At 42.2% G+C, this 27,567-nt stretch overlaps 1 protein-coding gene across 2 annotated transcripts in view; it reads left to right on the forward strand.

Moving 5' to 3' along the window:
- Positions 1-27,567, forward strand: part of grm5b (glutamate receptor, metabotropic 5b) — a 510,019-nt gene that overhangs the window by 328,002 nt on the left and 154,450 nt on the right. For both annotated transcript variants that reach the window (XM_080197019.1, XM_080197020.1), the window contains exon 4: positions 20,829-21,064. In XM_080197019.1, coding sequence (XP_080053145.1) covers positions 20,829-21,064 — 236 coding nt within the window. The remainder of the gene's footprint in view (positions 1-20,828; positions 21,065-27,567) is intronic.

Below are 27,567 nucleotides of genomic sequence, written 5' to 3' on the forward strand. Positions count from 1 at the left end.
GCAAGCTCAGGTGGGAGTGGGTTTCACATCCACTTCTCCCCAAACCAACTTGTGGTGAAGTCCTGAATATGACATTCAAGCTTATGTTCTCTGCATTAGGCTTGTCTCCCAACTCTGCCTCCTGTTCAAAGAATTCAGCAAGGTTGCTCAAAGCTGAGCTTCCATTTTTAAACTCATGCTGATATTCTTTATTCCATTTTGAACTTCTAGATATTTCTTTCTTGCAATTTTAAATAAGCATTCTACATTTCTGATCATCAATTGGTTTATTGATTCCTGGACTTGTTCTACTTCCATTTTTTGATCATAGGAATCACACTAGCTGTTTACCAGTTCTTTGTTACGCCCTTTTCTAATGAATTTTATATATATATCCCTAACCAAAATGCTTTAAATAAGCATCAATTCATACCAGCCAAACCTGAAATTCAATTTGTGATAAATTTGGTTGCAATAAAGAAATATCTAGAAATCGAAATGAACAATTATCACCTTATTTAAATCTTAAATATACATATATTTTGATCTCAACTTATAATTTTGTGTGCATCATGTTAATCTCCCAGGTAAACACTGAGGTAAAGTAATCAATGTTCCTTCCATTTCATGGTGGTTAACTGTATGTTTATTATGTGTACGCCCCTCTTCTTGGTCCTGCCCCTACCCTGACTTTACTTCTGTTATATGTGTCTTCTTTAGAATTCTGTTTCTGCGTATATTCCTTGATAAGTTAATTCTGCAGATTCTCCTCTTTCCTAATTGTTTTGTGAGCACATTGCTTTTGTCATCCTCTCTCTTGTTGACTTGGTGTGTGTCTTTTTCTTCAATTTCAATTTTACTCTTATTTCTTTATTCATCTGTGGGATGCCATTGTTGGCTAGATTGTGCTTGCTGTTTAATGGGATACATTGCTCCTGCAACTCTGTCGATCATTGTTTTAAATGTCTTCTATTTCTTTGGTGGCCAGTTTATTTCCCCTCATTTCAATTTCATCCCTTTAAAATCAACTTTTTTCCTCCTCTTTATTACTTTGGTCTTTGATTTACTTGCATCCTTTTCACTATTTCATTCCTTATTATGTTGAGATTCTTACAGTGTAGATATTTTCCTGCTCTTATGCCTCTTGTATGATTTGGTTCATTCCTCATCACTTGATCCAGCAATTCACCCTCTTTTTGGGCATTAAGTATATTGGGTCACAAAACAGTCCTGAAATACATTGTAAAAACTCAATTTCCTATACTCCTTTTGCTACATTTTCTTGCTGATTTATTTGGGATTAAATTTTCCACAATTTTTTTATTTTGCTTATTGATTCATTGAAAAATGATTGCAAACAAAGCCAGCACGTGTTGCTTAAGCGTATGGTCTCTCTGGCAGTCTACCAAGCACATCATGGCCTAGTTCCACTGTAATCCTGAAATTTAAATCTTGGGCTTTTCTGCCAAGGAATGATGCTGGTTCTGGAAGCTCCTGCTATGAAAAATTGTTTTTAAGTGAGAAAACAAAGTGTCATTGGTACGGAAGGTCTGAAAAGGAAATAGGCTTTGGCCTTTTCCCTTTCCTTATAAATATTACTACATTGTACTTTTGTGCTTTTTTTCTTTTTGATTCTTTTTGGATGAAAATATGTGTGTTGGGATAATTTTGGGGTGTTGTGATTTTTGATTCCTCAAGTTGGTGACAATTTACTTTCAGTCCTGAAAAATATCAGCTTGATGGGCTGAATGGCCTCCTTCTGCAGTGTAGGGATTCTGTGTGTCAAAGTGAGTCTCAGCTACTAGCTGGAGAGTAGACAAGGCCCCAGCACTATCTCTTTCAAAGTAAGTTCCTTTGACCCTACACCACTCAAGCACCTAAAGCCAGAAACAGGCCTTCCTTTGGGATCAAGGCCTCCTTAACCACACCTGCCAAGAGATGATGGCCAATCAGAGCCTCTTCTGTGCTCAGCAGTGCCACTAGGGAGGCAGTGGTTGCTGCCGGCACTACACCAACTCAAGGCCTCAGATCGAGAAGGCACCCCAGGTGTGATGACAAGAATCCTTTCAGTGTCCTCTACCCTTTCAGATGCCAAGTCTCTCAATCAGGCACTAGGTGCTTTTGAATGAAGGATCCTCCCCTCCACTGCTGCCCCTGAAGACCACAAGCAATCATGGGAGAGGGCACCTGATTCTGCCCTAGATTCCATTTTTGTCTAATTGATTCATGAGGCAAGTGACAGAGGAGCTACAACTTGATAGGATCAGTGGGAAAAGAGGGCACATGACAAAGGGGTCCTCCCATATTATCAATAATAGAAGTATATAGATATCTCATGAGGTGAAAATGACTGCTGTTGACGTCAAGTCTATTCACATTAATCCAACGCACAGGGTCATACCTAGCACACAGCAAAATGGCTCCTTTCCCAATGATGACTTTTTTTTATAAAATCATGTTGATTCATCTTTCAGATTTTGTTGATTGCTGAAATATATTTTCCTCATTGTCCAGCTGTATCATTCAAGTAAAATGTTTAGCAATAGAGCAAAAAAACCACTGCAAGGTGTACAGATATTTAATTTTATTTCAAGATGCCATACTCACTTAAATTCTCACATGAAATCATAAGAAATATTTGTTTAATATTTCAGTTGGTACCTGGAGAAAAGCAACAGAGATTAAGGGACCTAGAAATGTGACATTATCTATTTTTGGGGGTCTTACCCACTTTCAAGCGGGGAAGGCTGAGGGTTCCCAGATTTTGGGTGTCAGTTTTCATTGTAATGTAGCAGGTGTTCTGGTGGGAGCTGTTCCTGTTTCTGTAGGATGTTCTGGTAGGAGCTGTTTCTGTCTCCAGTAAGTGACTGAGTTTCTTTGTGGAGATCTTGAGGGGCAACGTGAGCAGGGATCAATGAGGTCTGATAGACCCAGTGCAGGCCTCAGGAGCAGTGTTGGGGGTTTAAGAGTGTCTTGATTGGGTATGTGGCCTGGAGGCCAGATGTAAGAGTGAGATCAGAGATCTCCAAATCAGGGAAGCAGTGATTTTGGTAAATACTTACCTTTTTCCATTTGCTGTTTAGAGATGGCGTTCCTGGAGGCAATCAGCACTGGCACTGGTTGCCTCAGGACAAACCTAAGTTGCAACAGGGACCAGAAGAAGATGCTAGACCCCTGTTTGCATATACAAATAGTTAATACCTGCTTCAGAGGTGGGTAAAGGATTCCTTGTAGTTGCCTTTTACCAAATGCCTTCAGGAATGTGTGTGCACACACTAGAGGACTTTGTGATCCACAAAGGTGACTGTAGCAGCCAATCATCCATTGTTAATGATCTCAATTCCGTGCCCATGCTATCCACTACCAACAATCTTGAATTAAGGAAGGTGGCAGGCGTTTGAGTACTTTGGTACCTATTTAGGAATTACAAGTGTCCTTAGAGCTCCAAAATGGTGTTTGTAGTGCATGTACACGCCTGTGGGTGACACCATATTGTGCTATTAACTCTTGATTACAATACAGGCATCATGCCAGCTTTATGCCATGTTGGGCACCATGTTGATAAAGGCCTTACCATATGTGCAGAAGTAGGCAGAGCAGGCAGAACATGACATCAAACAATGAGTAGAGCTGATTTGTGCAAGAGGTATCTCTTTCAAGCCCAATACTCCAACCAACACCTCCCGCTAACCTTACACAGTTAAACTCATGTTCAGAAGCAGGCAGGATGCACTGCCCTGTATCACCAGGGAGGCAGTGGCGTTGTGGTATTGTCATTGGACTGGTAATCCCACAGACCACAGGGAACTGCTTTAGGGACCTGGCATCACAGCAGAAGGTGAAATTTGAATTCAGTAAAAATCTGGAATTAAATGTCCAATGATAACCAAGAAACCATTGTGGATTGTTGAAAAACCCATCTGTTTCACTAATGTCCTTTAGGGAAGGAAATCTGCCATTCTTACCTGGCTTAGCCTACACATGACTCCAGACCCACAGCAATGTGGTTGACTGCCCTCAGTGATGGGGCAATAAATGCTGGCCCAGCCAGTGAGAGCCACACTAAATTTAGGAATACTTTATTTCTATAGTTATTTCAAGTTGCAAATGCCTACAGGGAATTATGTGGAAGTGCTGAAGGAATTGTTGGTGACTTTACTACTTCCACCTTGCAGTAGGCTTGCATCCCATTGTATTCCATTAGAATACACCATGACTTGGAGAGTTATAAGAGGCCATCCAGAGCAGTGCAAACTGCTTGAAGAGGGAGGAGTCAGAGCAGGAGAAGGGCACTGAGCCGGAAGCCATTTCAGCCGTACATATTCAGGGAGCAGTTCTTCTCCCTGAATCAGTGAGGAGCAGTGTGCATGATGTTTACCTTTCAGAAAGGGTGTCCTCACTGAAACCACTTGCTACAGTGATCGTATTGCCAGAGACAGTCAAGGTGATAGTTGCCATGAACATGTATACATATAGCTTCACCTAGGCTGAAGCTGGAAATATTCACAATGTTTCTCAGTTTGTTGTTCATTCTTGTGTAAAGAAGGTCACCAAGACTCCATATTTAATGAGAGGGAACAGCAACTCATTCTCACATGGCTGTTAGATAGGCAGGCAGAATGAGCATGTATCTTCCCAATGCACGCTCCAGTCACAATGCACTTTCTTTTTAAGAAGTGCAGGCTAACTTTAAGCAGTAGAGCATAATTTTAAGTAGTGCTAGTTACTACAATATTGGCTCCCTGCTGACGTGCCCAGCCATTGAACGGAATGGTGGTACCAGCAGGATACAGACATAATACAGAGAAGCAGGCAGTGTAAAGCTGGCATGATAATTGTACTGCTTCAACAGTCAAGAGTTAATCACACATCATGATTCCTCTGGAGGGGCTGGTGTGGCTATCCAATTTAGTTGTCTGCCCTTTATCAAGCATATCCTCACAGCTCTCCAGCTACAAGAAAAATATTTAAAATTAGTAAAACAGTTGAGATAGCCAACTTTTGTGCTTAGAAATACCAGATAAAAGCAATTTATTGGACAGCCTGGATTGATTTTAAAACTGCAAGCTTTAGCTTTATATTGATGGTGGTTATGTCCCACTGGTGGGCTTGGTTTGTTAGAGGATCGTGAAAGTGTTCAGCAGGGCTATATTGCAATTATACTGAAAATTATTTTGAACTGAGGCAGGATGTGTCTGCGGTATCTACCAGAAAATTAAATGGCTTATACTCACTTGACTGCATGATGTTATTTAATGAACATTTTGGTCTGAGTCATTATTATAATGTACTGTGTTATATAATCCCTGTTAATTATAGGTAATGCATTTCGAGTTCAAATGAGAATTTCTGGCATTAGTTTAATTTACCAGCTTTGTATGTTTGCAGCTCATTATTAGGAGCAGTGGACATAATAGATTTCAGACTGATCATCCCATGTTATTGATACATTGCAAACACAGTTTTGAAGCCCCTTCCTACCTGAACTGATTTGTCAATGAGAATCCTGCCCGTAACAATTGCTATCTTTATCATTTTCATGGCCAGATAGTTCCACATCTATGTACAAAGCTTCACTCAACAGCTTGTAATTCTTGGATGCATTTTTAACATTAGCCTAAAAACTTGACAAGAATGTTGGCTTTTAAACATTTTAAAACATTCCGAAGTGATTCAACAATAATCTGCAAAGTTTGCAATTGCTGTTGCAGAGAAGCTATTGTGAAGCTAAAGCTATATTTTTTTGAGGTGCTCCCATAACACAAGCCCAGATTCAGTTGGTTCAAATTCAGTCCAGAGTCATTGCTCCTTTATTGCTGTGAGGAGCAGCTCTCCAAAAGCTCATGATATAAAATAAACTTGTTTCTCTTTAACCTGGTGTTGTGAAGCTTCTTGCCGTGCCCACCCCAGTCCAACGCCAGCATCTCCACATCATGTCCAGAGTCAGACTATACTGCTGATGCAATTTCTATAAATCCCTTGTTATTCAGTGTACAGACATGATAAATATTCTTTACATTTATGGTTAGAGCACTTGTTGTTAATGGCTCAGAGTTTTAGGAGCACCAGTTTTTTGTTTGTGGGTGGGGAAGAGTACACCTCAGAGTAAACGCACAATAGTACCGTCCCAAATGTCCCAAATATTGATACTGACTTCACTGCCACAGAACAATGCTACTGTCTGCCAGTGCACAGTATAGAGGACTGCTGAGAATTCAGTTCACTGCTAACATGGCAGTGACCTTTGAGATGGATTGAGGGTACGGTTGAAGATGGCTCCTTAATTGTATAGGGACTAAGATCTGGTACGCATGAATAAAAGATGCCCCTTGTTTGTGCAGACCCCAATGTGGCAGGCAGCGCACTTGCAGGTGGAACTATGCATGTGTTTCATGCCTACCATTTTGGGATTTTAGTCGGCTGCTTTGTGCTTGAAAAAGGGCTTACGTGGCTGAGTTTCTCAGTGATTAACTTTGGTGAAAATGGGACACGTCATTCTCAGAATATGACCTTATTCTTCTTTTGAGCACACATTCACCAATAATTTATAAGCAATGGTGTATGGGTCTCCGATGTCAGCTCTGGTACAAGGTTTCACAGCTACTCTACATGACCCATCCTCCTCAGCCTGCTGGGTGGCAATTACTTTCTTCAGGTTGCTCATTATCATTTACGCAGAAAAGCTCTTCGCTGCATGTATCTGTCACCTTTGTGGCCCATTCCAGTTTTGTCCTCTGTTGTAACTGCCTCTGCTGTCCTTCCTGCTGCTCTCCACTGCAATTTTATTTTACACGGCTTCCTGATGTGAACAACGGCTCCCAGCAGAGTATGTTTTTGATCTCAGAGAATTAGAATCATGGAGCATTGACGGGCATCTCCTCAGGAGGAAAGAAATCATAGGCTCCAATAAACCAAATTATTCTCATTCACCTCCATGTGAACAATTTAATAGCAGCCTTAGCAAAAGTCCAGGAAACCTTGTGATTGCGCATTATATTCTTCAACCAAAATGCAAGGAACCTAACAATATGTGGAAACAATGGACGACAGAACAAAGAATACGCCATCATTTTCTTTTACATATAATTTACATTTGAACAATCAGTGTGCAGCCAGGTCTGACAACAGTTGATTTTGTAATAGCAACTGGACTTTATTAGACACCTCCATTATTGTGGATTGTATAAACCTCCTGGTTTGCATACTGTAAGCTCTCTCATTAAAAATCTCAGACATATAATTACACTCAGTCTTCTAATATGAATAGCAGAACTGAAGTGGTTTACAGAACAGAAGGAGGCTTTTGTCCTACTCTGCCAAATGCTGGCTGTTTGTTAGAGGAGATCTAACCTGTTCTGCACTCTGTAGCCCTGTATCTTCTTCAAATGCCTCAGTGAAGCCGTTCTAAGTAGTCCTTGCCCCAGCCTTCTTGTTCCTATGTGAGACAGTTCTAAGGACAGTGTGGCTCAACAGCTGAAGATATCCTTCAGAATATGCTTTTCACACTTGACAGTCCTCCCCCCGGCACCCTGGTGTCTACCCCCCCCGGCACCCTGGTGTCTACCCCCCCCGGCACCCTGGTGTCTACCCCCCCCGGCACCCTGGTGTCTACCCCCCCAGCACCCTGGTGTCTACCCCCCCAGCACCCTGGTGTCTAACCCCCTAGAGTCAAGACACTGGTCAAGGAGACAAGGTTATCATTGAGACGGTGATATCTGTGTGGAGGCCACAGAGTGCAGCTGAGATGAGATACAATGAGGCTCATGCTGCAATTCGCACTTTAATAGGGTAGACTATAGGGATGCTGAAGGTGAGGTTCTGGTGCCTGGACCTGTCTGATGCAGCCCTGCAGTCTAATCCGCAGAGGATGCCATGCGGATGTGTCCAGTCGTTGTGAAGGGACAATACCAATGTGCTGATAATCTTGTACAAAGCACATGGAGGAAGCCCTGGACTGAGCAACCTGCCCTTATCTTATGCAGGGATTGAGTTTTCAAATCAGGACCACACAGAAACACAATTCACCAGAATAAGGAGCCATACCTGGCCTTGCAAACCTAGCGCTACATTAGGTGGGTGAATTGTCTGAGAAAGAGATGGAGGAAACATAGAAGATGTCAAAAGGGGTGAGGCTAACAATGTCCTCGAGGGAGAGGATGTTGTTCAGGAGGCAATGGCGATGTCTAGAGGAGGCAAACAAGCTCGGGACATGCTTATTGTTGTTAGATTCATAGAGGTTGATGAGGAGATCAGTGAGGGCATCCCATTGTCTTCACTTAGCCTATTGCTCTCCATGTGACTGCTGGCAGCGCACACTGTCTGTGTTAGAGCTCCTATCATGGGGAGCGAGCAGTTGCCCACAATCTCTACATTGCAGGAGGCTGATGGAGACTTGCAGTGGGCAGAGTGCATAGACCCTCACCAAGCTTCTGTGAATGTCTAACTCCTGTCTGGCTGATGGCAGCTCACTTGCTGTCAATGGTGGAGGTCATATCATGGCGACACATCAGGGAAAGTTTCTCCTCGCCTGATCTCACAGAATCCTTTGTGTGCTGGACACTTGAGATTCAGTGTCACCAGAGGCTGACGCAGATGGAATGGGATAGGAGGGTCAGCAACACTTCAGAAGGTGCAGAGAGGAAACATTGACATGACTGGAATGCATGACACTTGCCCTGCTCATTGTGCGAAACATCCTCATTCCCTATGAGGGACAGGCGTGACTGATGTGTCCAGTCACTTTGAAGGGATGCCACCAATGTACTGATAACCTTGTACAAAGCATATGGAAGAAGCCCTGGGTTGAGCATCCTGCCCTTATCTTAGGTAGGGATTGAGCCTTCAAGTTGGGACCACAGAAATACAGCTCACCGGAATAAGGAGCTATAGAAAGGGTGCAATTAATGTGAGTTTAATTACAGAGGTGAACAATATATACAAGTGCTTAACAACAGTGCCCATGCTGTGCAACCATAGCTTTTTAACCTTTCTAACTCTGCCACTATGTCTTAGTGCATTCCAAACATCCACGGGTGCTGCCAGCTGTTCACTATGCCCTGTTGTCTATGATGATCTTGATGGGTGGCCTCTGGAAGGCCAGGACTTGGGGGCCCTGGTCTGTTAATGGGGTCCTGTAGTGCTATCCTCCTCGGCCTGTGGAGCTGGAGCTGAGGCATTCACAGGAAGAGGGGATTCGGATGGGCGGGCCAGCTGGCTGGATGGCCCTGGGGTGTGCACCAGCAGATCTTCCTCCTTGTGAGTGCCCAAGTGCCCCTGACTTCCTCTTTGGGATACAGAGGCAGCTGGAGTGAGCTGGAGAAGCTCACATACTTATGCTAAAACCTCTGATCAGGGAGGGGAAGGTCATGTCGCAATCAACCGAAAGGAAATGTGGGAAGGGAGAATCTGTAATTCCCTGAGAGCAAGATTGTTCCCCTGCCAAGGGACAGTGCCAAAGCATTACCAGGCCACTACCTGGCTGTGTTCCTTTCCACTGGGGGCTATACTCACCCTTACGCCCCTGGGGAAGTCCCCAGGAAGTTCCCCTGGAACAATCTAGGAATGCCAGTCGAAGTAGAACTTCTCATAATTGCGAAGTTTTGATGGTTACAAACAAATGATCAGATAAGAGGTGTGAAGCAAAAAGAGTTTGATACTTGTAAGGAGTATTTACTATGAAATGCCAGATAAGGGACAATTGGCCTGAGCATGCAGGTAGAAGTGTATGGAAGAAGTACTTTCTGGTGGGATATAAAGGCTAAAGCAAGTCTCGTGACCCAGGGTTTCTAAGAGAGACTTGGTAGTGAAGATGTTAGTTTGGACTTCACCATGGCAGGAAAAATGACCCTGGAATATTTCCTTAGCTCTCAACTGCACATTCTTGGGAATATAAGTCAATTGAAATAAAAGCTGGGATTTTTGCTGGGTAAAAATTTGAAAGAGGTTTTCTAAAGAAGTGGGTGATGGAGAAGGGAAGCTGTGGAAATGAAACAAATGTGTTTATCAATTAGATGATTTGTCAAGGGGTTGGATTTCTTGGTTAGGTCTGTCTTTTTGCAAGTATTGTATTCAGCTAAAAGCTGACCCAGAAGTACCAGCCTTCGACCCTGGCAGTGTCAACCTGGCACCCTGGCACTGTCCACTAAGGGGATGGGGCAGTTTTAAGAGGAACAATGGGGCCTGAAGGTGAGGCAGCATGTTGGGGCTGTGCACTTTGCAACTGGGGATTGCCAGGGTAGCAAACATCCGGGGGGGGGGGAGAGGGGAAGGGGTGTTGATTGCCCAGGGGATGCTCAACAGGGGAGGCAAATAACCAGGGGGTTGTGGGATGAACAGGATGGCAATCAGAGTGGGGGTACAATTAGGGGTGGGGCCACAATCAGGGCAAGGCCACGATCGGGGGTGGGGGTGTGATGTCCTGAAGAGTGAGGCAGTGACAATCTCCTAGTGCACTATATAATCTTGTACATGGTGCAGCGGGAGATCACAGCACATGTGCGATAGCATCCTCTAGCAGTCAGCAGCCATCTTCCCAGCATGAATAGACTCTGGCCACTCCTCCTACTGGTGAGAATCATATTTTGCCTCATTTTGTTTCTAAGAGCCATAAGATTTGAATTGGAGAGTCTGAAACTCTCCTGTTTTCACACTTGATTGGCACTTAGAATTTTTTGGTAAGATTGCTCCTGGTGTCTTTCTCTCCAGAGAAACAGTCAGGTTTTCTTTTCTGATCTTATCGCACCCTGTCACAAAAAAAACAGCTGGGCGTGTTTCGCACCATTATGTAGAGGGGCAAGGCCACAGCACATCGGCAAAGCCCAGTCGCACTGAGTTTGAGGCGCCATGTTTAAATATCAAAAAATAATCTCCCACACAACCACATTCCATCACAGAGGTCTCGGGGGGCCCTCCCACACTGCCCTACACCCCCAAATCCCCACCATCAGAACTGGCATGCATCCTGCCCCCCCGGTGATAAGAGCCAGCATTCACCATGTCACAATGCCCACCGGCATTCAGTGTCATCACCTACTCCTCCCCCAGTGACCCCATACACACACAATAAATGCCAACACACCCCTCCTCTCAAATATTTCACCCCTTCTCCCAACCCACCACGCAAACAGCCAATGCTTGTACTCACCCCCTCCCCCCCGATGCTCCACTGGGGTCCACCCCTTGTACTGCCCCGGCACAGGTTGGCACAGCCAGGTTGGCGTGGGCATGTTAACTCAACAATTAATCTCTGCCAAGGGACAGTGCCAAAGCATTACCAGGCCACTACCTGGCTGTGTCCCTTTCCACTGGGGGCTATACTCACCTTTACGCCCCTGGGGAAGTCCCCATGATAGGTGCACATATGGGTGAACCTGTTGCAATCCATGACAACATAATATTATGTTGGTGAAGTTTGAAAATATGCCTCAGATTCAATGTACAACGAAAGGGCCTTTAATAATATGCTAATGTAGGAGGTGTATTTAAAACAGATTCACACTTGTTATGGGCATGGACCTGATTATAATGCTGGTGAGGGTCGGTGAAAATCAGAAGTCAGTGATCCCCCTGACCTTGACCCCCACCACCATTCCTCTGGACAGCCTGCGTGGGCTCAAGATGGGCCTATCAATGAGAAAAGATAGATATTGACCTTGCTAGTATAAAGGAAGCATGAGAGAGAAAAGAGATTTCTAACATAAATTGGTTGATGTAAGTCACAACTTATCGAACTATTTTAAAAGCAGGATTTTGACTCCAAGTCCTAAAAGATGGATGTATTTACAATATGCTTCAGAAATATGGAAACTAATTGTTTTCTCTGATTGCATTCTAGCTATTTAAGTATGTTATAAAGATGCTGTTTAAAGAAAGAAAGGGGAATATGTTAATGGTTGGTTCATTATGTTGATAAAGACACATAGGTGATTGGCATTGTTTGATTAAAGGCAAAGCATATCTAAACAGAGTCTTCTGGGAGACTGGGTTAGTCATTAGGAGGTAGAGATATATAATGCTGCGTCTTGTGAACAAACCTACTATCAAGGAAAAGATCATTGTCATGTGTCATATTTCACCACCTGGCATCTATCCATTTAACAATTTTGATAATTAATTGACCAATCCTTTGAAAATCATGTCAGGTGACAATGGACAACCATGGGGTCAGAACTGGATGTAATCCTGGGGTTGTGATTCCAAAACAAAAAGCCAACCCAGGGAGAGAAGAGAAACAGGCAGACAATAAAGTTCTCTGATTTCTTCCGCGGGTCTTTCTTTTGGAAAAGAGGTTTGACTGAGCTGTAAATCAAAGTTACTGCACTGATCAAAATAATTGCCTTTTGTGTGGGAAGTCAAGTCACCTACCTCCCTGTTTAACTAAGCCACCTGATAGGTATGTGGAATGAAAACTATCCTTGGCTATTTAACTGTCATAAGGAAATCATTTTACGAGAAGATTCCTTTGTTTAGTAAACTAACACTACAAATGTTTATTGCAGCAGTCTGGAATCCATGCATGATGGTTTTGTAATCAACTCTTTATAAGTGGAATTGAACATTCTTAGAAAAATGTAACTTTATAAAAATCCCATTCTAGCAATGCAAGTGAAACACTTTAACATACCTGGTTCTGGGTTTTAAATTAGATTGTATTTTAATGAATATACAGTGTTACCAAAACTATGTTGGACTAGCTGAAATATTTATCTCCCAAATAGTTATGTTACTATGTCTAACCAGTTAACTATATTGTATTGGTACATACAGTGTGGATAATGACATATATTAATAATGCTGTCTGCTAAGAATTAATTATAGATTATTAATCCAGAGATCGGTTACACTGATTCTTAATTTAGTGTAGATTAAGGTTAAAAATTAATAAAACAGAAGTATTTGAAAACCTGACTACATAAAGTCACTAGAATTTTAACGGATGCATCCAAAAATGCCAAGGCAATTCATGGTGGAAATTGTAGACAAACTGGTCACATTTCTCTAACCTTTCTTAGATATAGAAGTGGTTCCAGAAGACTGGAAAATAACAAATGTTGGGCATCTTGTTCAAGAAAACAGGTGCAAGGATAAACTCAGAGGCCAGTCGCTTTAATCTTGCGAAAGCTTTTAGAATTCATAATCCACAATAAAGTCGGACAATTGTGGATTAATTTCGGAAAGCCAAGATGGATTTGTTTAAGATAAATCATGGGCTAAAGCTTCCAAGGAATGGCAATCATCATTGATTGCCACTCCACTTCTGTGTTTTGTGCTAAGGTGAAGCTTTGCATTTCTGGCCCAGGTCTCTGAACCAGGACCCTTCAATAATGCAGAGCATACTTGTCCTCAGAGTCCTGCCTTGTGGAACAGGATTGTTGAGGATATATGGCAATAACTGTGCAGAACATCTGTAATACCTATATGCCCCATTTCATAGACTTCAAGGAGTGAATCTGGAGATCAATTTGGCAATGACAATCTTTGGCCAGGCTATTTAGGACATGTTGTGGGGCAAGATGAAGAGTTAGTTGCCTTCAGCGGATTAAACTAAAATCATTATAGACTTCCCCATTCTTAAAACAAAAACTGAAATCCTATCATTCTTGGGAATGGCTCGTGCCTCCAAGAAATTTGTCCCAAATTTTAATGTGGCAGTTGCTGCTTTGACCTAAAATAAAACATGGGATTTAGTTGGATCAAATCCTGCCAGACTGCCTCTGAAAGTGTGAAGACCATATTAATGAGCAATCTGCTTTTGGCCATTCAAAGCAGCTGTTTTTTTTTTTGAACCTTTGGTACATTATTCCCAATCAAATTTGAATTGAAAACAAATCCAAGTTGACAAGACAGCCATTCCTTGTGACTTGGGCTCGATCAAATAAGATCCAAGTTGACAGGATGAGACATTACACGGCCTCCTGGGCTTGATCTGAGCTTTATCTTAGCCAAAAGGTCCAGATGGCTTTTAAGAAATTGCTTCAGGTGAAGCCTCAGTATAACCTCATTGGCCAAGACCAGGTGCGAAGTCAAAAGTTACATTTGATCTCAGCCAAAAGAAGCTGTTGTCAAAGTAGCTGTTGATGCCAATGACACAGGAGTGGGAACATTGTTACTTGGACATGTAGCATGCCATCGGTTACTTCTCAAGGACACTGAATGGTGTCAACAAAAATATTCAATCTTCCAGTAAGAAGTGGCCAGCCCTGTGTTAACTCTGCCAATTTGAAGTTTACCTTTCAAATAATCCAGGGGAGACATTCTTCTATACTGATCATAATCCCCGAGTGTTTTGCGGAAGGTTTTGCATAGTGGATCTTTGGCTATTCTGATGGAGTTTGATGCTTCTGTCCTTCAATTTGAAAATTGAGCATGTTTCTGAGAGAAAGAATTTCATGGCAGATGCTCTATTCAGAGTTTAAAGAAAGGCTGTAGGAGCAAAGGCAAATTTCTTTCTGCCAAAGGAAATGATGATGGGAAATCCATTGATCTGGGTTCCCCTGTGGAAATTATAACATTGAAAGGTATAATGTATCTTTAATGCTATTACATTGGTTCCTAATAACAAGGGTGGGACCTATAGATGTGGTGTTGGGTTATTAAATCAGTTGCAGGGTTAGTGAAGGGTCAGTCAGGAGTCAGCTTCAGGGGAACCAGCCAAGTAGTGTCACAGACATGATGGAGACACAGCCAGAGATTCCACTGTTTCTATACTGTGGGCCAATGGGGTAAAGGAATGTATCCCTACGGGAGAGGTAATGACTCTTGGAGAGAATTCCAAGACAGGATCTTCTATGGTGAAGATTGGAAATCCTTGTGAGAAAGACTGTTTCAGCGAGATTGGATGACTAACATCAGGGTAGGTTCTTGAGAAATCAAAGGACATCTGCCATTTATTCTGTAATGTGGTGCATCCAACCCACGGTTTATAAATTCATATGTACCTCATTCTGTAGACTGTTTTACTTTTCTACCTTTGTAGAGTGAACAGTTTTTGCATTTGTTTGAATCCTGTTGAATTTTGTGGCTTTATTTGAAAAGCAGGTGTCTTTAATCTCAGCCTTTAACTATTATTCCTGATCCTCTCCCCCTCAATTCGCGGCCTACGCAACCCCACCCCCTCATCACCTCCCTCCCCCTCCCCCAACGTGGCCAGCCCTGATCACCATCCCTCTCTATGGCCAGCCTCCAGCATGTTAACGGCCAATTTACCAGGCCAATGTTTCCCTCAGTGTCCTCCCAGTCCTAACATTTTAACTGGGGGCTCGGGGAATCCGTGACCTTGTATAATTCAGGTCCATTTCATTGGTTAGTGAATCAATAACCAGGATGCGTTATTTTAAGATCATTTTTGAAACAACTAAGAGAGATTTTAAGATTTTTTTTCACACATTGGACTGTACTGGTTTAGAATGCCTAACCAGAAACATTGGTGAAAACAGAATTCCCCATAATTTAAAAATTGAAGTGAGGAAATAATTTTAAAAATGAAAAGCTTTAGGAAAAAGGATACAGGATAGGAATTGAGGGATAATTTGTTCAGAAGGTCAGCAAATCACGATGGGCCAAATGGTTTCTCTTTCTAGTCTGTAAAACTGTAAAACTGAGGTAGGAGAGTACATTGAGTCGTTGTACTAAACTTGAGTTATTGCATTGGCTGCCTGTTTAAATCAATAGAACCAAATATCCAGTAGGTCATATGACATGATGCAGTGTGATAACACCAATTTTGGTGATATGGCTGAAGCCAAAGCTTTACCTCTATAGTTTGGCTATCTATTGAAAATGAGGAATGGACATTCCCTGAACTGAGTTACTCTTTATGAGATGCAGAGGGGTCTGGGTGTCTTAGTGCATGAATTGCAAAAGCTAGTATGCAGATACAGCAAGTAATTAGGAAAACTAATAGAATGTTAGCATTTATAATGAGGGGAATTGAATACAAATGAAGGGAGGGTGTGCTTCAGTTATACAGCTAGTGAGACCACATGCGGAGTATTGTGTACAGTATTGACCATCTTATTTAAGGAAGGATGTAAATGTTGGAAGCTGTTCAGAGAAGGTTTACCAGAATAATACCTTCATTTGTATTCAATTCCCCTCACAATAAGTGCTAACATTCTGTTTGCTTTCTTAATTACTTGCTGTAACTGCATACTAGCCTTCTGCAATTCATGCACTAAGGCCCTCAGATCCCTGTGCATCTCAAGAAAATATGGTTGTATTGTCTGTTGAGAAAAGGTTGGACAGGCTAGGCTTGTATCTACTGCAGTTTGGAAGAGCAAAACGCAAAGGCAACATGTAAGATCCTGATGGTGGATGTGGAGACGATGTTTCCTCTTGCAGGTAAAGCTAGAACTAAGGATGAGATTTTCCACCCTACTCCCCCCACAGCATGCTTACCACTAGCAGATATGGGATCTTCCGATTCCACTGATATCTACAGCATTTTACATGACTTGCCCATCCCACTGCCAGAGAACCTGCTGGGGTGGAGGTGGCCCCCGGTGTGACAAGAAGATCCCATGGCAGGAAGAGCTAAAATATCCCATTCTAAGAGTCGCTGTTTTAAAAATAGGGGGTCGCCCATTTAAAACAGGGGAGGAAAAGAAAATCCTCTGAGGGTTGTGAATCTTTGGAACACTCTTCCTGAAAAAGTTGTGGAAACAGAATGTATATTATTTTTAAGGCAGGGATGGGTAGATTCCTGGTAAGCAAATTTGAAGTTATTATCACATCAGTCATGATCTTATTAAATGGTGGCGTGTACTTGAGGAGACAAATGGCCTACTTCTCTATGATCATATTACACTCTCTGCAACATGGAAAGGTCTTTAAAAAACATACACATTAACATACAGATTGATATATGCACCCAACATTTTGTCAGCTGGACTTTTCTTTGGTTGCTATAATTGTGTATGAGCTGTACAGTGGTGCTGCCTGCTGCCCTACTCTCCACCAGGCAGATCTATTTTCTTGACAGTGCTCATGGTAGTGTCAATGACTCACAGCAAGGGTAAGAAAATTGCAGTTAATTGATTGAATTACCTGCCTTTGTAAATTTCCCACATTTTGTGAATCAATGATGATGAGAGAAAATGTCAGCAGCAATTATTACCAAGCTAACAATTATGACCTTACCTAAAACATAGGCCTTGTTGTATCATTAGCAAGACATTATTTAATAATGTATTTAGTTGTTATTCAGAGACATTTATTATCAAACATTTATTGTCAAATTTTTGAACCTGATGTGTATTTTAACACTGTATCAAACATTCATTGAGATTTTGACATGTCATATTTTATTTGTAAAAACAGCATGATAGAGGTAGGGAAAGGATCATATGTCATTGCCAATGTTGTGAGAGAGGTTATTCAATTTTTAAAACATTTTTCTACCCATCTCTCCTTGAAGCAGTAAGTCATTTTGGGGCCTATAGTCCCACAGGTGCTAGCAGTACAATAATATCTTGTCTAAGTGACCCCAGCAATCGGATCGCAAATTGTGTTATTCTACATCCCTAGCAAGAAGAGTACGCTTGAAGTGAGTGTGGGTTAGAGCTAGGACTACAATCCCACGGGTCTTTTTCTCCTACCCACGCTCCCTGCTAACCTGGTTCCCACTAAAACAAAATGAACTTTCATTTATTTAGCACCTTTGACACAGAAAAATGTCCCTTGGCATTTTATGGAGACATAAGCAAAATTAATTAAGTTGAGAGCTGGTTGGCAAATGTTGGGAGCTTATTCAATTTTGGCTGGTAGGGAGATCAGAATTGAGACTAAGCTTGATCTTGCCCTCTCCTACCAATCTCAAATGAGATTTCTGGCTAATTTTTCCCTTTCTCTGCCACAAATCTGCTGAGAGATATACTAATGAATGCCGCAGGTTGATCAGTTATTTCAGCACAGACAAGGGATCTCATCCGATCAGCATGACAATGCACCACACCACAGGATCTTCTGAACAGTGGATATGCTTTATTTCCCATCTTCTAATCAGTTTAGTATCTGAGCAAAATATGTTTGAATTTTATGTCATTATTTTTTCTCTAAAAAGCTATTGAGATCTGTCATCAGGAAAATGTTGGAAGCTATTGGTAAAGGTGTTACAACAGGACACTGAGAAAAATTCAATGTAATCAGATAGAGTCAACATGATTTTGTGAAAGGCCAATCATGTGAAAACAATTTATTTGAGTTCTTTGAATGAGTCACATGTGCTGTGGATGAAGGAGAATCAGTAGATGGACTGAGTTTTTCAGAAGGCATTCAATAAAGTGTCATAGCAAAAGTTACGGCGAAGGCTCATTGTGTAGGAGGTTACACATTATCATGGATAGAGGATGGGCTAGCTCACAGGAAACAGAGTGTAGCCAAAAATATGTTTTCCTAGTTGGTGGGATGCAATGATTGTATGCCACAGGGATCAGTGCTGGGCTGGGGCCTCAACTTTTTACAATGTATGTAAATGACTTGGATGGAGGGACAGAAGGTATAGTTGCTAAATTTGCTGACAACACAAAAGATAGGTAGGAAAGTAAGATGTGAAGAGAATATAAGGAGACTACAAGGGACTATAGATCAGTTCAGTGATTGGGCAAAGATCTGGCAAATGGAGTACATTGTGGGAAAATGTGAAATTGTCCGTTTGGCAGAAAGAATAAAAAAGAAGCTTATTATCCAAATGGTGAGAGATTGCAGAGCTGTGAGATTCAGTGACCTTGGAGTCCCAGTGCATGGATTACAAAAGGTTAGTATGAAGCTATAATAGGTAATTAAGAAAGATAATCGTAGAATCATAAAATCTTTCTACTCCAGAAGCAGGACATTCAGCCCATTGATTCTGCACCAACTCTCCAACAGAGCATCCAACCCAGACCCTAACTCTGTAACCCCACATATTTACCTTGCTAATCTCCCTAACCTGGGACATTAAGGGGCAATCAACCTAACCTGCACATCTTTAGACTGTGGGAGGAAACCCACATGGACACAGGGAGAATGTGCGAACTCCACTCAGACAGTCACCCAATGCCAGAATTGAACCCAGGCCTCTAAGCTGCGAGGCAACAATGCTAACCACTGTGCCGCTAATAGAATGTTATTGTTTATTAGGATTGAGAATTGAATATAAAAGTAGGGGGGTTATGTTTCATTTGTACAGAGCATTGGTGACAGTACATCTGGAGTACTGTGTACAGTATTTGTCTCCTTATTCAAGGAAGGATGTAAATGCATTCAAAGCAGTTCAAAGTAGATTACTAAACTAAAACCAGGAATGGGTGGGTTGTCTTATTCAGAAAAATTGGACACACTAACCTTGTATCCTTTGAAAGCTTATAAGCTTGGAATTTAGAAAAGTAAGATGGAACTTAATTGAAACATAGAGGGTGGGATTTTCCAGCTGCATTTGCGCCAAGATCAGAAAATCCTGCCCGAATCAGCAGACCTTTGCATTGTCCTGTCCCACCCACTATGATTCCCTTGATAGGTGGGCAGGTTGGGAGAATTCCACCCATAAGAGCCTGAGGGTATCGACAGGGTCGATGTTTCCTGTTGTGGGAGAATCTGGAACTAGGAATTGTAGTTTTAAAAATAAGGGATCGCCCTTTTAAGACAGAGATGAGAATTATTTTTCTCTCTGAGGGTGCTAGAGTTTGAAACTCACTTCTTCAAAATTCAGTAGGAGAAGAGCCATCAAACGTTTCCAAAGTAAAATTAGATAGATTCCTGATAAACCAGTGGGTGAAAAGTTATTTGGGGGTAGACATGAGGGTACAGTAAGATTAGTCATGATCTTACTGAATAGCTTAACAGGCTTAAAGGGCCAAGTGCCCTATTCTTGCTTCTAACTCATACATTCATGAGCTTCCTACATTTTAATTTAAATGTGTCTTTATTTTAAGCAACCTGGTTTCAGGCAAGAATATTCCAATCGAAAGATTAACAGAATATGTCATAAATGTACAGCAGGTCTGTCAGCATCTAAAGGACAAAGTTAAGTTCAAGTACGTTCTTCATCGGAACTGAAACCAAATGGTCTGCTGTATGTATTCAGCATTTCCTGATATGAATTCAGATTTCTCTCACTCACACTTTCTTTTTGCCTGTTACAATTCTAATTGGTTTTAGTGGGGTTTTTAACTGAGGAAATTTAACTGAAATGTAAGTTAAACTGGCTAAGGGATAATAATAACAGAGAATTCTGGAAATTGCGATTCTGAAGAAGCCATGTTCAAATTGCAAAGCTAACTCTGTTTCTCTCCCTCTACAGATCCTGACAGAAATGTTGAGTGTTTCCTCGCACTTTCTGTTTTTATTTTAGATTTCCAGCATCAATAGTATATTATTTTGGCAGCAGAGTGGTGACCTGATAGCAATCTTTATGATCATGACTATGTTTAAAGTATAGAGGTGGAGATATTTCCACCCAGGGGGATGTACACAAGAGCTAGGAGCCATAAGTATAAAATCATCACTCATCGATCCAATAGGGAATTCAAGTAAAAGTTCTATGCCATACCCAGACAGCAGTCAGGATTCAAACTAACTGCTACCTGGAGTAATTGTGACGAGTTTCATAGACACATTTAAGGGAATTTGGATAAACCCAGGAGGAGAAAGATTAGTGTGACGGAATAGAGGAGGCTAGTATGAAATGTAAATGGGGCGTGGACCATTTGAGCTAAAATTTTAGTCGTGTACTTCCCATGTAATTAACAGTGAATATTAACAGCCTGTCTGTTTACTATACATTTGTAAATAAAGGCTATGTTCTGATTATTGCAGCTCTCTCAATGCACATTTGAATGAACTTTTAACACAGGCTTATCTCTTGTTCATTACAGTGATGGCTGGGCAGATAGGTATGATGTGACAGATGGCTACCAGCGAGAAGCCACTGGAGGCATAACAATCAAACTGCAATCTCCTGATGTGACGTGGTTTGATGATTACTACCTTGAGCTGCGGCCAGAGACCCACTTCAGTAATCCCTGGTTCCTAGAGTTCTGGCAGCACAGATTTCAGTGCAGGCTGAAAAATCAACAGCAGGAAAATCCTGAATATAACAGGACCTGTGATGGTAAGGAACAGCTGATCTGCTAAACTGTATGTCACTCTTCACTGACTTGGATGTAATCCCAACAGGTTGGGCTTCACCTGTTTTCTGACTGAATATTTCTTGATAGTAAGAAAAAATGAATATTCACTAAATACAAATTTCTTTCATACAATGAGTGGATGGGGTCTGGAATGCAGTGGAGTTGTGATGGAGGCAGATTCAACTGAGATACACAAGAGGGCATTAGATGAGTTCTTGAATAGAAACAATGTGCAGGGATAGGAAAAGGTCAGGGAATGGCACTAAGTCATGATACTCATTTGGAGAGCCAAATGGCCTCCTTCTGCACTGTAACATACATGTCCCAGAATATATTTTTCAGCGGCACTTCAGTTTTCAGTTTGTCATTTAATACTTTAACTTATCAGTTTAAAAAGGAAAGATATTTTGAAATGCTGGGGAAATCTTTCCCCATTCAGCCAGCTGCCAATCCATTTAGAAGATTGTGTTCATTAGTTTGACTCACTTGAGTGCAGGAGGAAAGTATGCACCTCAGAGGCAAATTGCTGCAATGAGTTGTCACAGTAATGGGTGGCCAGGTCAACCTTGGTCAGGTTTGCGAGAGGGTGATGAACATACCCAGCATACACAGAAGGGTTAGTGCTACTGTGGAAGCAGCGTGGGCTGGTATTGTGGAGCACAACTCTTCTTCCCAGTCCCAAAAATAAATGAAAGCTTAATCAGCTGGGCTATTCTCTGAGACTGTTAACTGACACTGGGCCCAGGCTGTGCAGTCTGTACTCAGTATGCCCTATAATTCCAACAGGAATACATAACATCAATAAACCTAATATGTGGCAGCGGTCAGGACTGTGGCCAGTCACTGGGAGGCCTTTCCAAAAAGTATCTCAGGCATAGCAATGACAGGAAAGGATGGTACGTTATTTCCCCCCATTCTTGGGTCATTGTCACTTTATTTCCAACAGAGGGAATGCCTTAAAATCTCCCCGCTTTCCAAATCTTAGAATATGTGGTTCTTTGATTATTAGCATACTAAATTCCTTTACCACAATCTGAATACAGTAAGAAGTCTCACAACACCAGGTTAAAGTCCAACAGGTTTATTTGGAATCATGAACTTTCAGAGCACTGCTCCTTTATCAGGTGAGTGTGCCATGTACCTGGTGGGTGGTGTTCTCACGTGCGATGATGCCATCCGTGTCGATGATCCGGCACGTCTCGCAGAGATTGCCATGGCAGGGTTGTGTGGTGCCATGGTCGCTGTTCTCCTGAAGGCTGGGTAGTTTGCTGCGTTCAATGGTCTGTCTGAGGCAAGTAGTGAGGGAGTAGGGATGACCTTGTGAGATGTTCGTCATCATTGATGACATGTTGTTGGTTCTGAAGAAGATGTCATAACTCTCTGCTCCGGGGAAGTATTGGACGACAAAGGGTACTCTGCCAGTTATAGCTTGTGCTTATCTTCTGAAGAGGTCTTTGCAGTTTTTCGTTGTGGCACGTCAGAACTGTCGATCGATGAGTCAAGCGCCATATCCCAGTATTACAGCGGCATATTTTAGCCTTTGTAGGTGTCTGTTGTATTCTGGCGTTCTTCATCACTCACCTGATAAAGAGCAGTACACCAAAAGTTCGTGATTCCACATAAACCTCTTGGACTTTAACCTGCTGTTGTAAAGCTTCTTATTCTGCCCACCCCTGTCCAATGCATCTCCACATCACAGTCTGAATAGAGGAGCTAGAGTAACCTTTTCATTTTAATCCATTGAGGATGACATATTTTCTGAAAAAGGGTAAGGTGCTCAGCGTGCTCTTCACCAATCTTCCCCTGCCTGTCCCTTTGAAAACATACAGCTGGAGCACAGAGTCTTTCTGAGAACCAGTGCTGCTGAAGATCAGTGTGTTCAGACAATAAATACAGTCAGTGAATAGAACTTGTTAGTGAAAATAACCTCACATTCCTCCACTCATTTCACATCAGTGTTCTGACTAATGTTTCTGGCGATCACCACTCTTCCGTCGGGAACATCCAATCAGGAATCGGTCTTTCTTCACTTTCCCTCTGATCCTATTACACAATGGAAGAATGAATGGAGTTCGGATTGAAGACTTAGGAAACATTTGCATTGTAACTGTAACATTGCTGGGAAGCTGAATCTCTAACACACTAAAACCTATTGTGAGAATGCACCTTAAGTTTGTTCAGAATGATGGAGAGAATATAAAACCTGCAATTATGTGGCACCTGTCAGATCCTCAGGATGTCTCAGAGCATATTACAACCTGTTAATTACTCTGGAATTGCAATTGTTATTGTTAAGGAGGCAAACATGGCAGGTAATTTGCACACAGCAGGGTCTGGAAAACAGCAGCGAGATGAATAACCAATTCATCTGTTTTAGATGTCATTGGATGTCATTGATGGCTGAGACACCAGGAGAACCGACTTGTTTCTTTCATCAGGGAATTTTTCCATCCACCTGGGAGGATATTTAGGCCCCGCAACTTAACATCACGTCTGGAAGACAGTGGAAGTTAAATTTGATAAATCTCTGGATAGGGATTGTGATGTGTGATCCCATAGAGCCAACTCACACATACTCGCTGAGGTGCATGTATCTAATTGGCACTGACTGTGGAACAAGGATGTGACACAGCATCTGCTGAGGTTTCCTTCTCCTCCTCAGTGGTTAAATTGGTTGCTCAGAGATCGTGGCTGCAACTGCCCACCTTCCATCTATGGGTGAAATACCAAGGCCTGTGAACCATTTGAGAAGACTTCAGAGGGACAAGCTTCTTAAAAGGGATGCTATTGGGAGATGATCATCAGTGCTTAAACCATGACCTTTCACCATTGAGATATACTTTCCTTTCAGAATTGCACCAGCCTCCAAAATCCCATCAATGCTCCCTTCCCACCACCTTTCCAGCTTCCCCTACACAGCACCAACCCCAGAACTAATTTGTAGGAGAGAGCAATGCGCTTTTGGGATTTCACCACTGGGACCATCCTCCAACCTGGCCTCATTCAATAATGTGACTATTCCAGAGGGGTGAAAGTTGCGAGGTTGGGTGGACCTCCTCTAATCCTGACCCCCTCTATGTGTCATTGTGTGCCCCTTTTGTCCTGTAAAAGGAAAGGAAACATTGTAATGAACCTGTTGTGGAAAAATCATGCTTTTAATTGCGTGCCAATTCCACCACCATGTCATGTTGGTCTTTGCAACTTGAAAGAACTATGGAAAGCACCAAAAAGTTGTAGAATCCAGGCAACAGCCAGAAGAATAACCAATAGCGAACCTGTAATTGATGGTTATTTTAAATAGCACCAGAAAGTGGTCTTTTCTGCTGCTAAATGTGTGCTCAGATGTGGATGATTAAGAGGTGGTATTGACTGGAGTAATGGGTTCCAAAGTAATCATTAAGTCAAAATTGCGCAAGTCGAATCAGAATTCTGAACATGCCTATCAAATGCCATTTTGGTCCCCAACAGGTACCCACCGGGGAGAATTAGGGCAGGCAATGGCCCACTGATATTATCACTAGACTATTAATCCAGAAACTTAGCTAATGTTCTGGGGAAGTGGAATTGAATCCTCTCACAGCAGAAGATGGAATTTGAATTCAATAAAAAATATCTGTAATTAAGAATCTACTGATGATCTTGAAACCATTGTCGATTGTTGGAAAAACCCATTGGATTCACTAATGTCCTTACCTGGTCTTGCCTACATGTGACTACAAAGCCACAACAATGTGGTTGACTCTTAACTGCCCTCTGAAACGGCCGAGTGAGATGCTCAGTTCAAGAGCAACTAGGGATGGGCAATAAATGCTGGCCCAGCCAAGGATGTCCACGTCCCACAGATGAATAAAAAAAAAATTGACCTTGTCTCAAGGGACAGGTTTGAAGGTAACACCATGAGAAATTTCAGATCAGTGGTCAAGCAACAGGTTTCCACGTGCAGACGGCTTTTCCAGAGGTGGGTATCACCAGTAGGCTACCTGCAGCTGGCAGCCAATCTGCAGATTGAACTGCCCATTTATGGGCTGACTGGGAAAGCCTCTGGAGGTTTTCCAGTGGTGGATGGACCAAGCCCTGCAGGTGGCTGGAGCTGGCTTGCACAAGGCCTCCTGCATCTGACCAGCTCCCCTGGAATTTCAGCCATCAGCAGGTCACACATATGCCTGCCAGCCATCTTGTGGACTCACCTCCTCTCCATAGGCATGGCTTGGCAGTTGTGACCACCGTTTTTTTTTTAAGTTGAATATCTTTTCAGACAGTACATCAGGGTGAAGCTGTCCTCACAATTCCTATCTTGCAGCATCAGCATGCACCTTTCAAAGCTGGGTATCCACTTATTGGCTGGGCAGCCTCAAGAACCTCTCCACCGTTCTTTATTAGATGGTAGACCTGGAGACGGCCTTCCAATTGGAAGTCTCCTGATAGATCCAAGCAGACTTCCCTGACAGCAAGATCCTGAAGTTGTCCTGACTCTCATTCGTATTCTAAAATTCCATCTGCAGTGTTCAATCAATGGATCCTAATGAATGATTGATGAGGTTAGGGCAGTCGATGTTGTTACATGGACTTCAGTTAGGCCTTTGACAAGGTGCCTCATGGCTGACTGGTGCAGAAGGTGAAGACGCATGGGATCAGAGGTGAGCTGGCAATGTGGATAGAAAATTGGCTCGGTTAAAGAAGATAGAGGGTAACAGTGGAAAGTGCATTTTTTGAATGGAGGGCTGTGACAAGTGGTGTTCCTCAGGGATCTTTGCTGTTTGTAATGTATATAAATGATTTGGAGGAAAACGTAACTGGATTGATTAGCAAGTTTGCAGATGACACAAATGTTGGTGGATTTGCTGATAGCGAAGAGGACCATCAGAGGATACAGCAGGATATAGTTGAGAGTCAATCACTGTCAATTGCTGTGGCTTTGGTGTCACATGTAGGCCAGACTAGCTAAGGACGGCAGATTTCCTTACCTAAAGGACATTAGTGAACCAAATGTGTTTTTCTGACAATTGACAACGGTTTCATGATCATCTGTAGATTCTTAATTCCAGATAGTTTTTTATTGACTTCAAATTCCACTATCCGCCATTGTAAGATTCGAACCTGGGTCTCCAGAACGTTAGCTGAGTTTCTCGATTAATAATCTAGCAATAATACCATGATACCATCACCTCCCATAAGGAGGCAGACTCAGTTCCCTGCCTCTCTTGGTGACAGTGATTATGCAACAGCCAATGGGGTTGTTATATTAATTACATATTAAACCATTAGCATTAACAGAGATGATGCTGTCAAATGCTGAGCTTATTTCTGCCAAGATACAACATTCTGCATGCCAGCAGAACAGAAAATGGAATCGTGTCCTTGGTTGGACAGTATTCAGCTCTATATCTGCTCCTGGAATGTCAACAGTTTTAAAACAATGCAGAAAAAAATCTCGTAATGTTTTTGGAGGATTCTTGTATATGCACATCTATAGAAAATAGGCACCACAAAAAGCAGTGGCAGAATTTAGCAGGATTATTTTACTTATGATCATTATCAGTAATAATGCTCCTACTACCAGCACAGTTTCCATGCTATCCAAGGTGTTTACAAGAATTATAATGAACATAAGATGCAGAAGTACCACTTGGCCCATTGCAGCATGTTCATTCCAATGGGCCACTTACAATACACTTTGTAATAGAGCATGAAATAAGATGAAGTAATTCAATTTACAGATTGCCTGGTAGCGGATGCTGTCCAATTGAATAATGTCCGATGGGAGCCTCCTACGATTTATGCTTGCCCCAAGTTGAATCAAGCAAAACTTTAATCTAGCTGAACTCAATATAACTTTTATTACTCAGTGTTGGTTTATTACTTCCTACAGACAAGACCACCCATGGGCGTCGAATAATCCCTTTGAGGAGCACAAAGAGAAAAAAATTGATCAGCGAGGATTCCAAGTCTACAATGAACTTGCCCCATTCGTAAGAAATAATTTAAATGGAAGCTAGGCCAGACATGTTCCATTACAGAGGTTACAGGGAGGAATTTTGACTGCCCTGAACACTGCAAAGCTTTTACTCAATGGCATGAGTGAATTTTTTTTATTAATAAGCAGTACTCCCAACTGGAGTCAGCCTGATTGAAAGGTTCGGCACATTGTTGGATGGAGAATTACAGCAGAGGTCACAGCTAAGGAACAGATGAGTTTATGCTGCTGGGCTAGAGATTGTGAGGGGTAGGGTTGCCTGGGTGCAGAGTAGCCTGCAGGGCTTGGGAGAGGCAGTGATGGCAAGAGATAGGAGACAGTTCTGGGCAGACATGGGCAGCGGGTGTGTAATTGAGATGGGTGGGGAATTAATAATTGCAACTGTGTCCAATCTTGGGGGAGTGGATCGATAATTGAGGAGGGGGAGGTAGAGAGGATTTGGATGTCTGATCACTAAGAGGCTGATCATGGTGGGAAACTCATTAGCTTCATGATTCAGGAGGGAGAACT

The sequence above is a fragment of the Carcharhinus amblyrhynchos genome, chromosome 10, assembly GCF_965287045.1.
Source record: "Carcharhinus amblyrhynchos chromosome 10, sCarAmb.v2.hapA, whole genome shotgun sequence".
Lineage (NCBI taxonomy): Eukaryota > Metazoa > Chordata > Chondrichthyes > Carcharhiniformes > Carcharhinidae > Carcharhinus > Carcharhinus amblyrhynchos.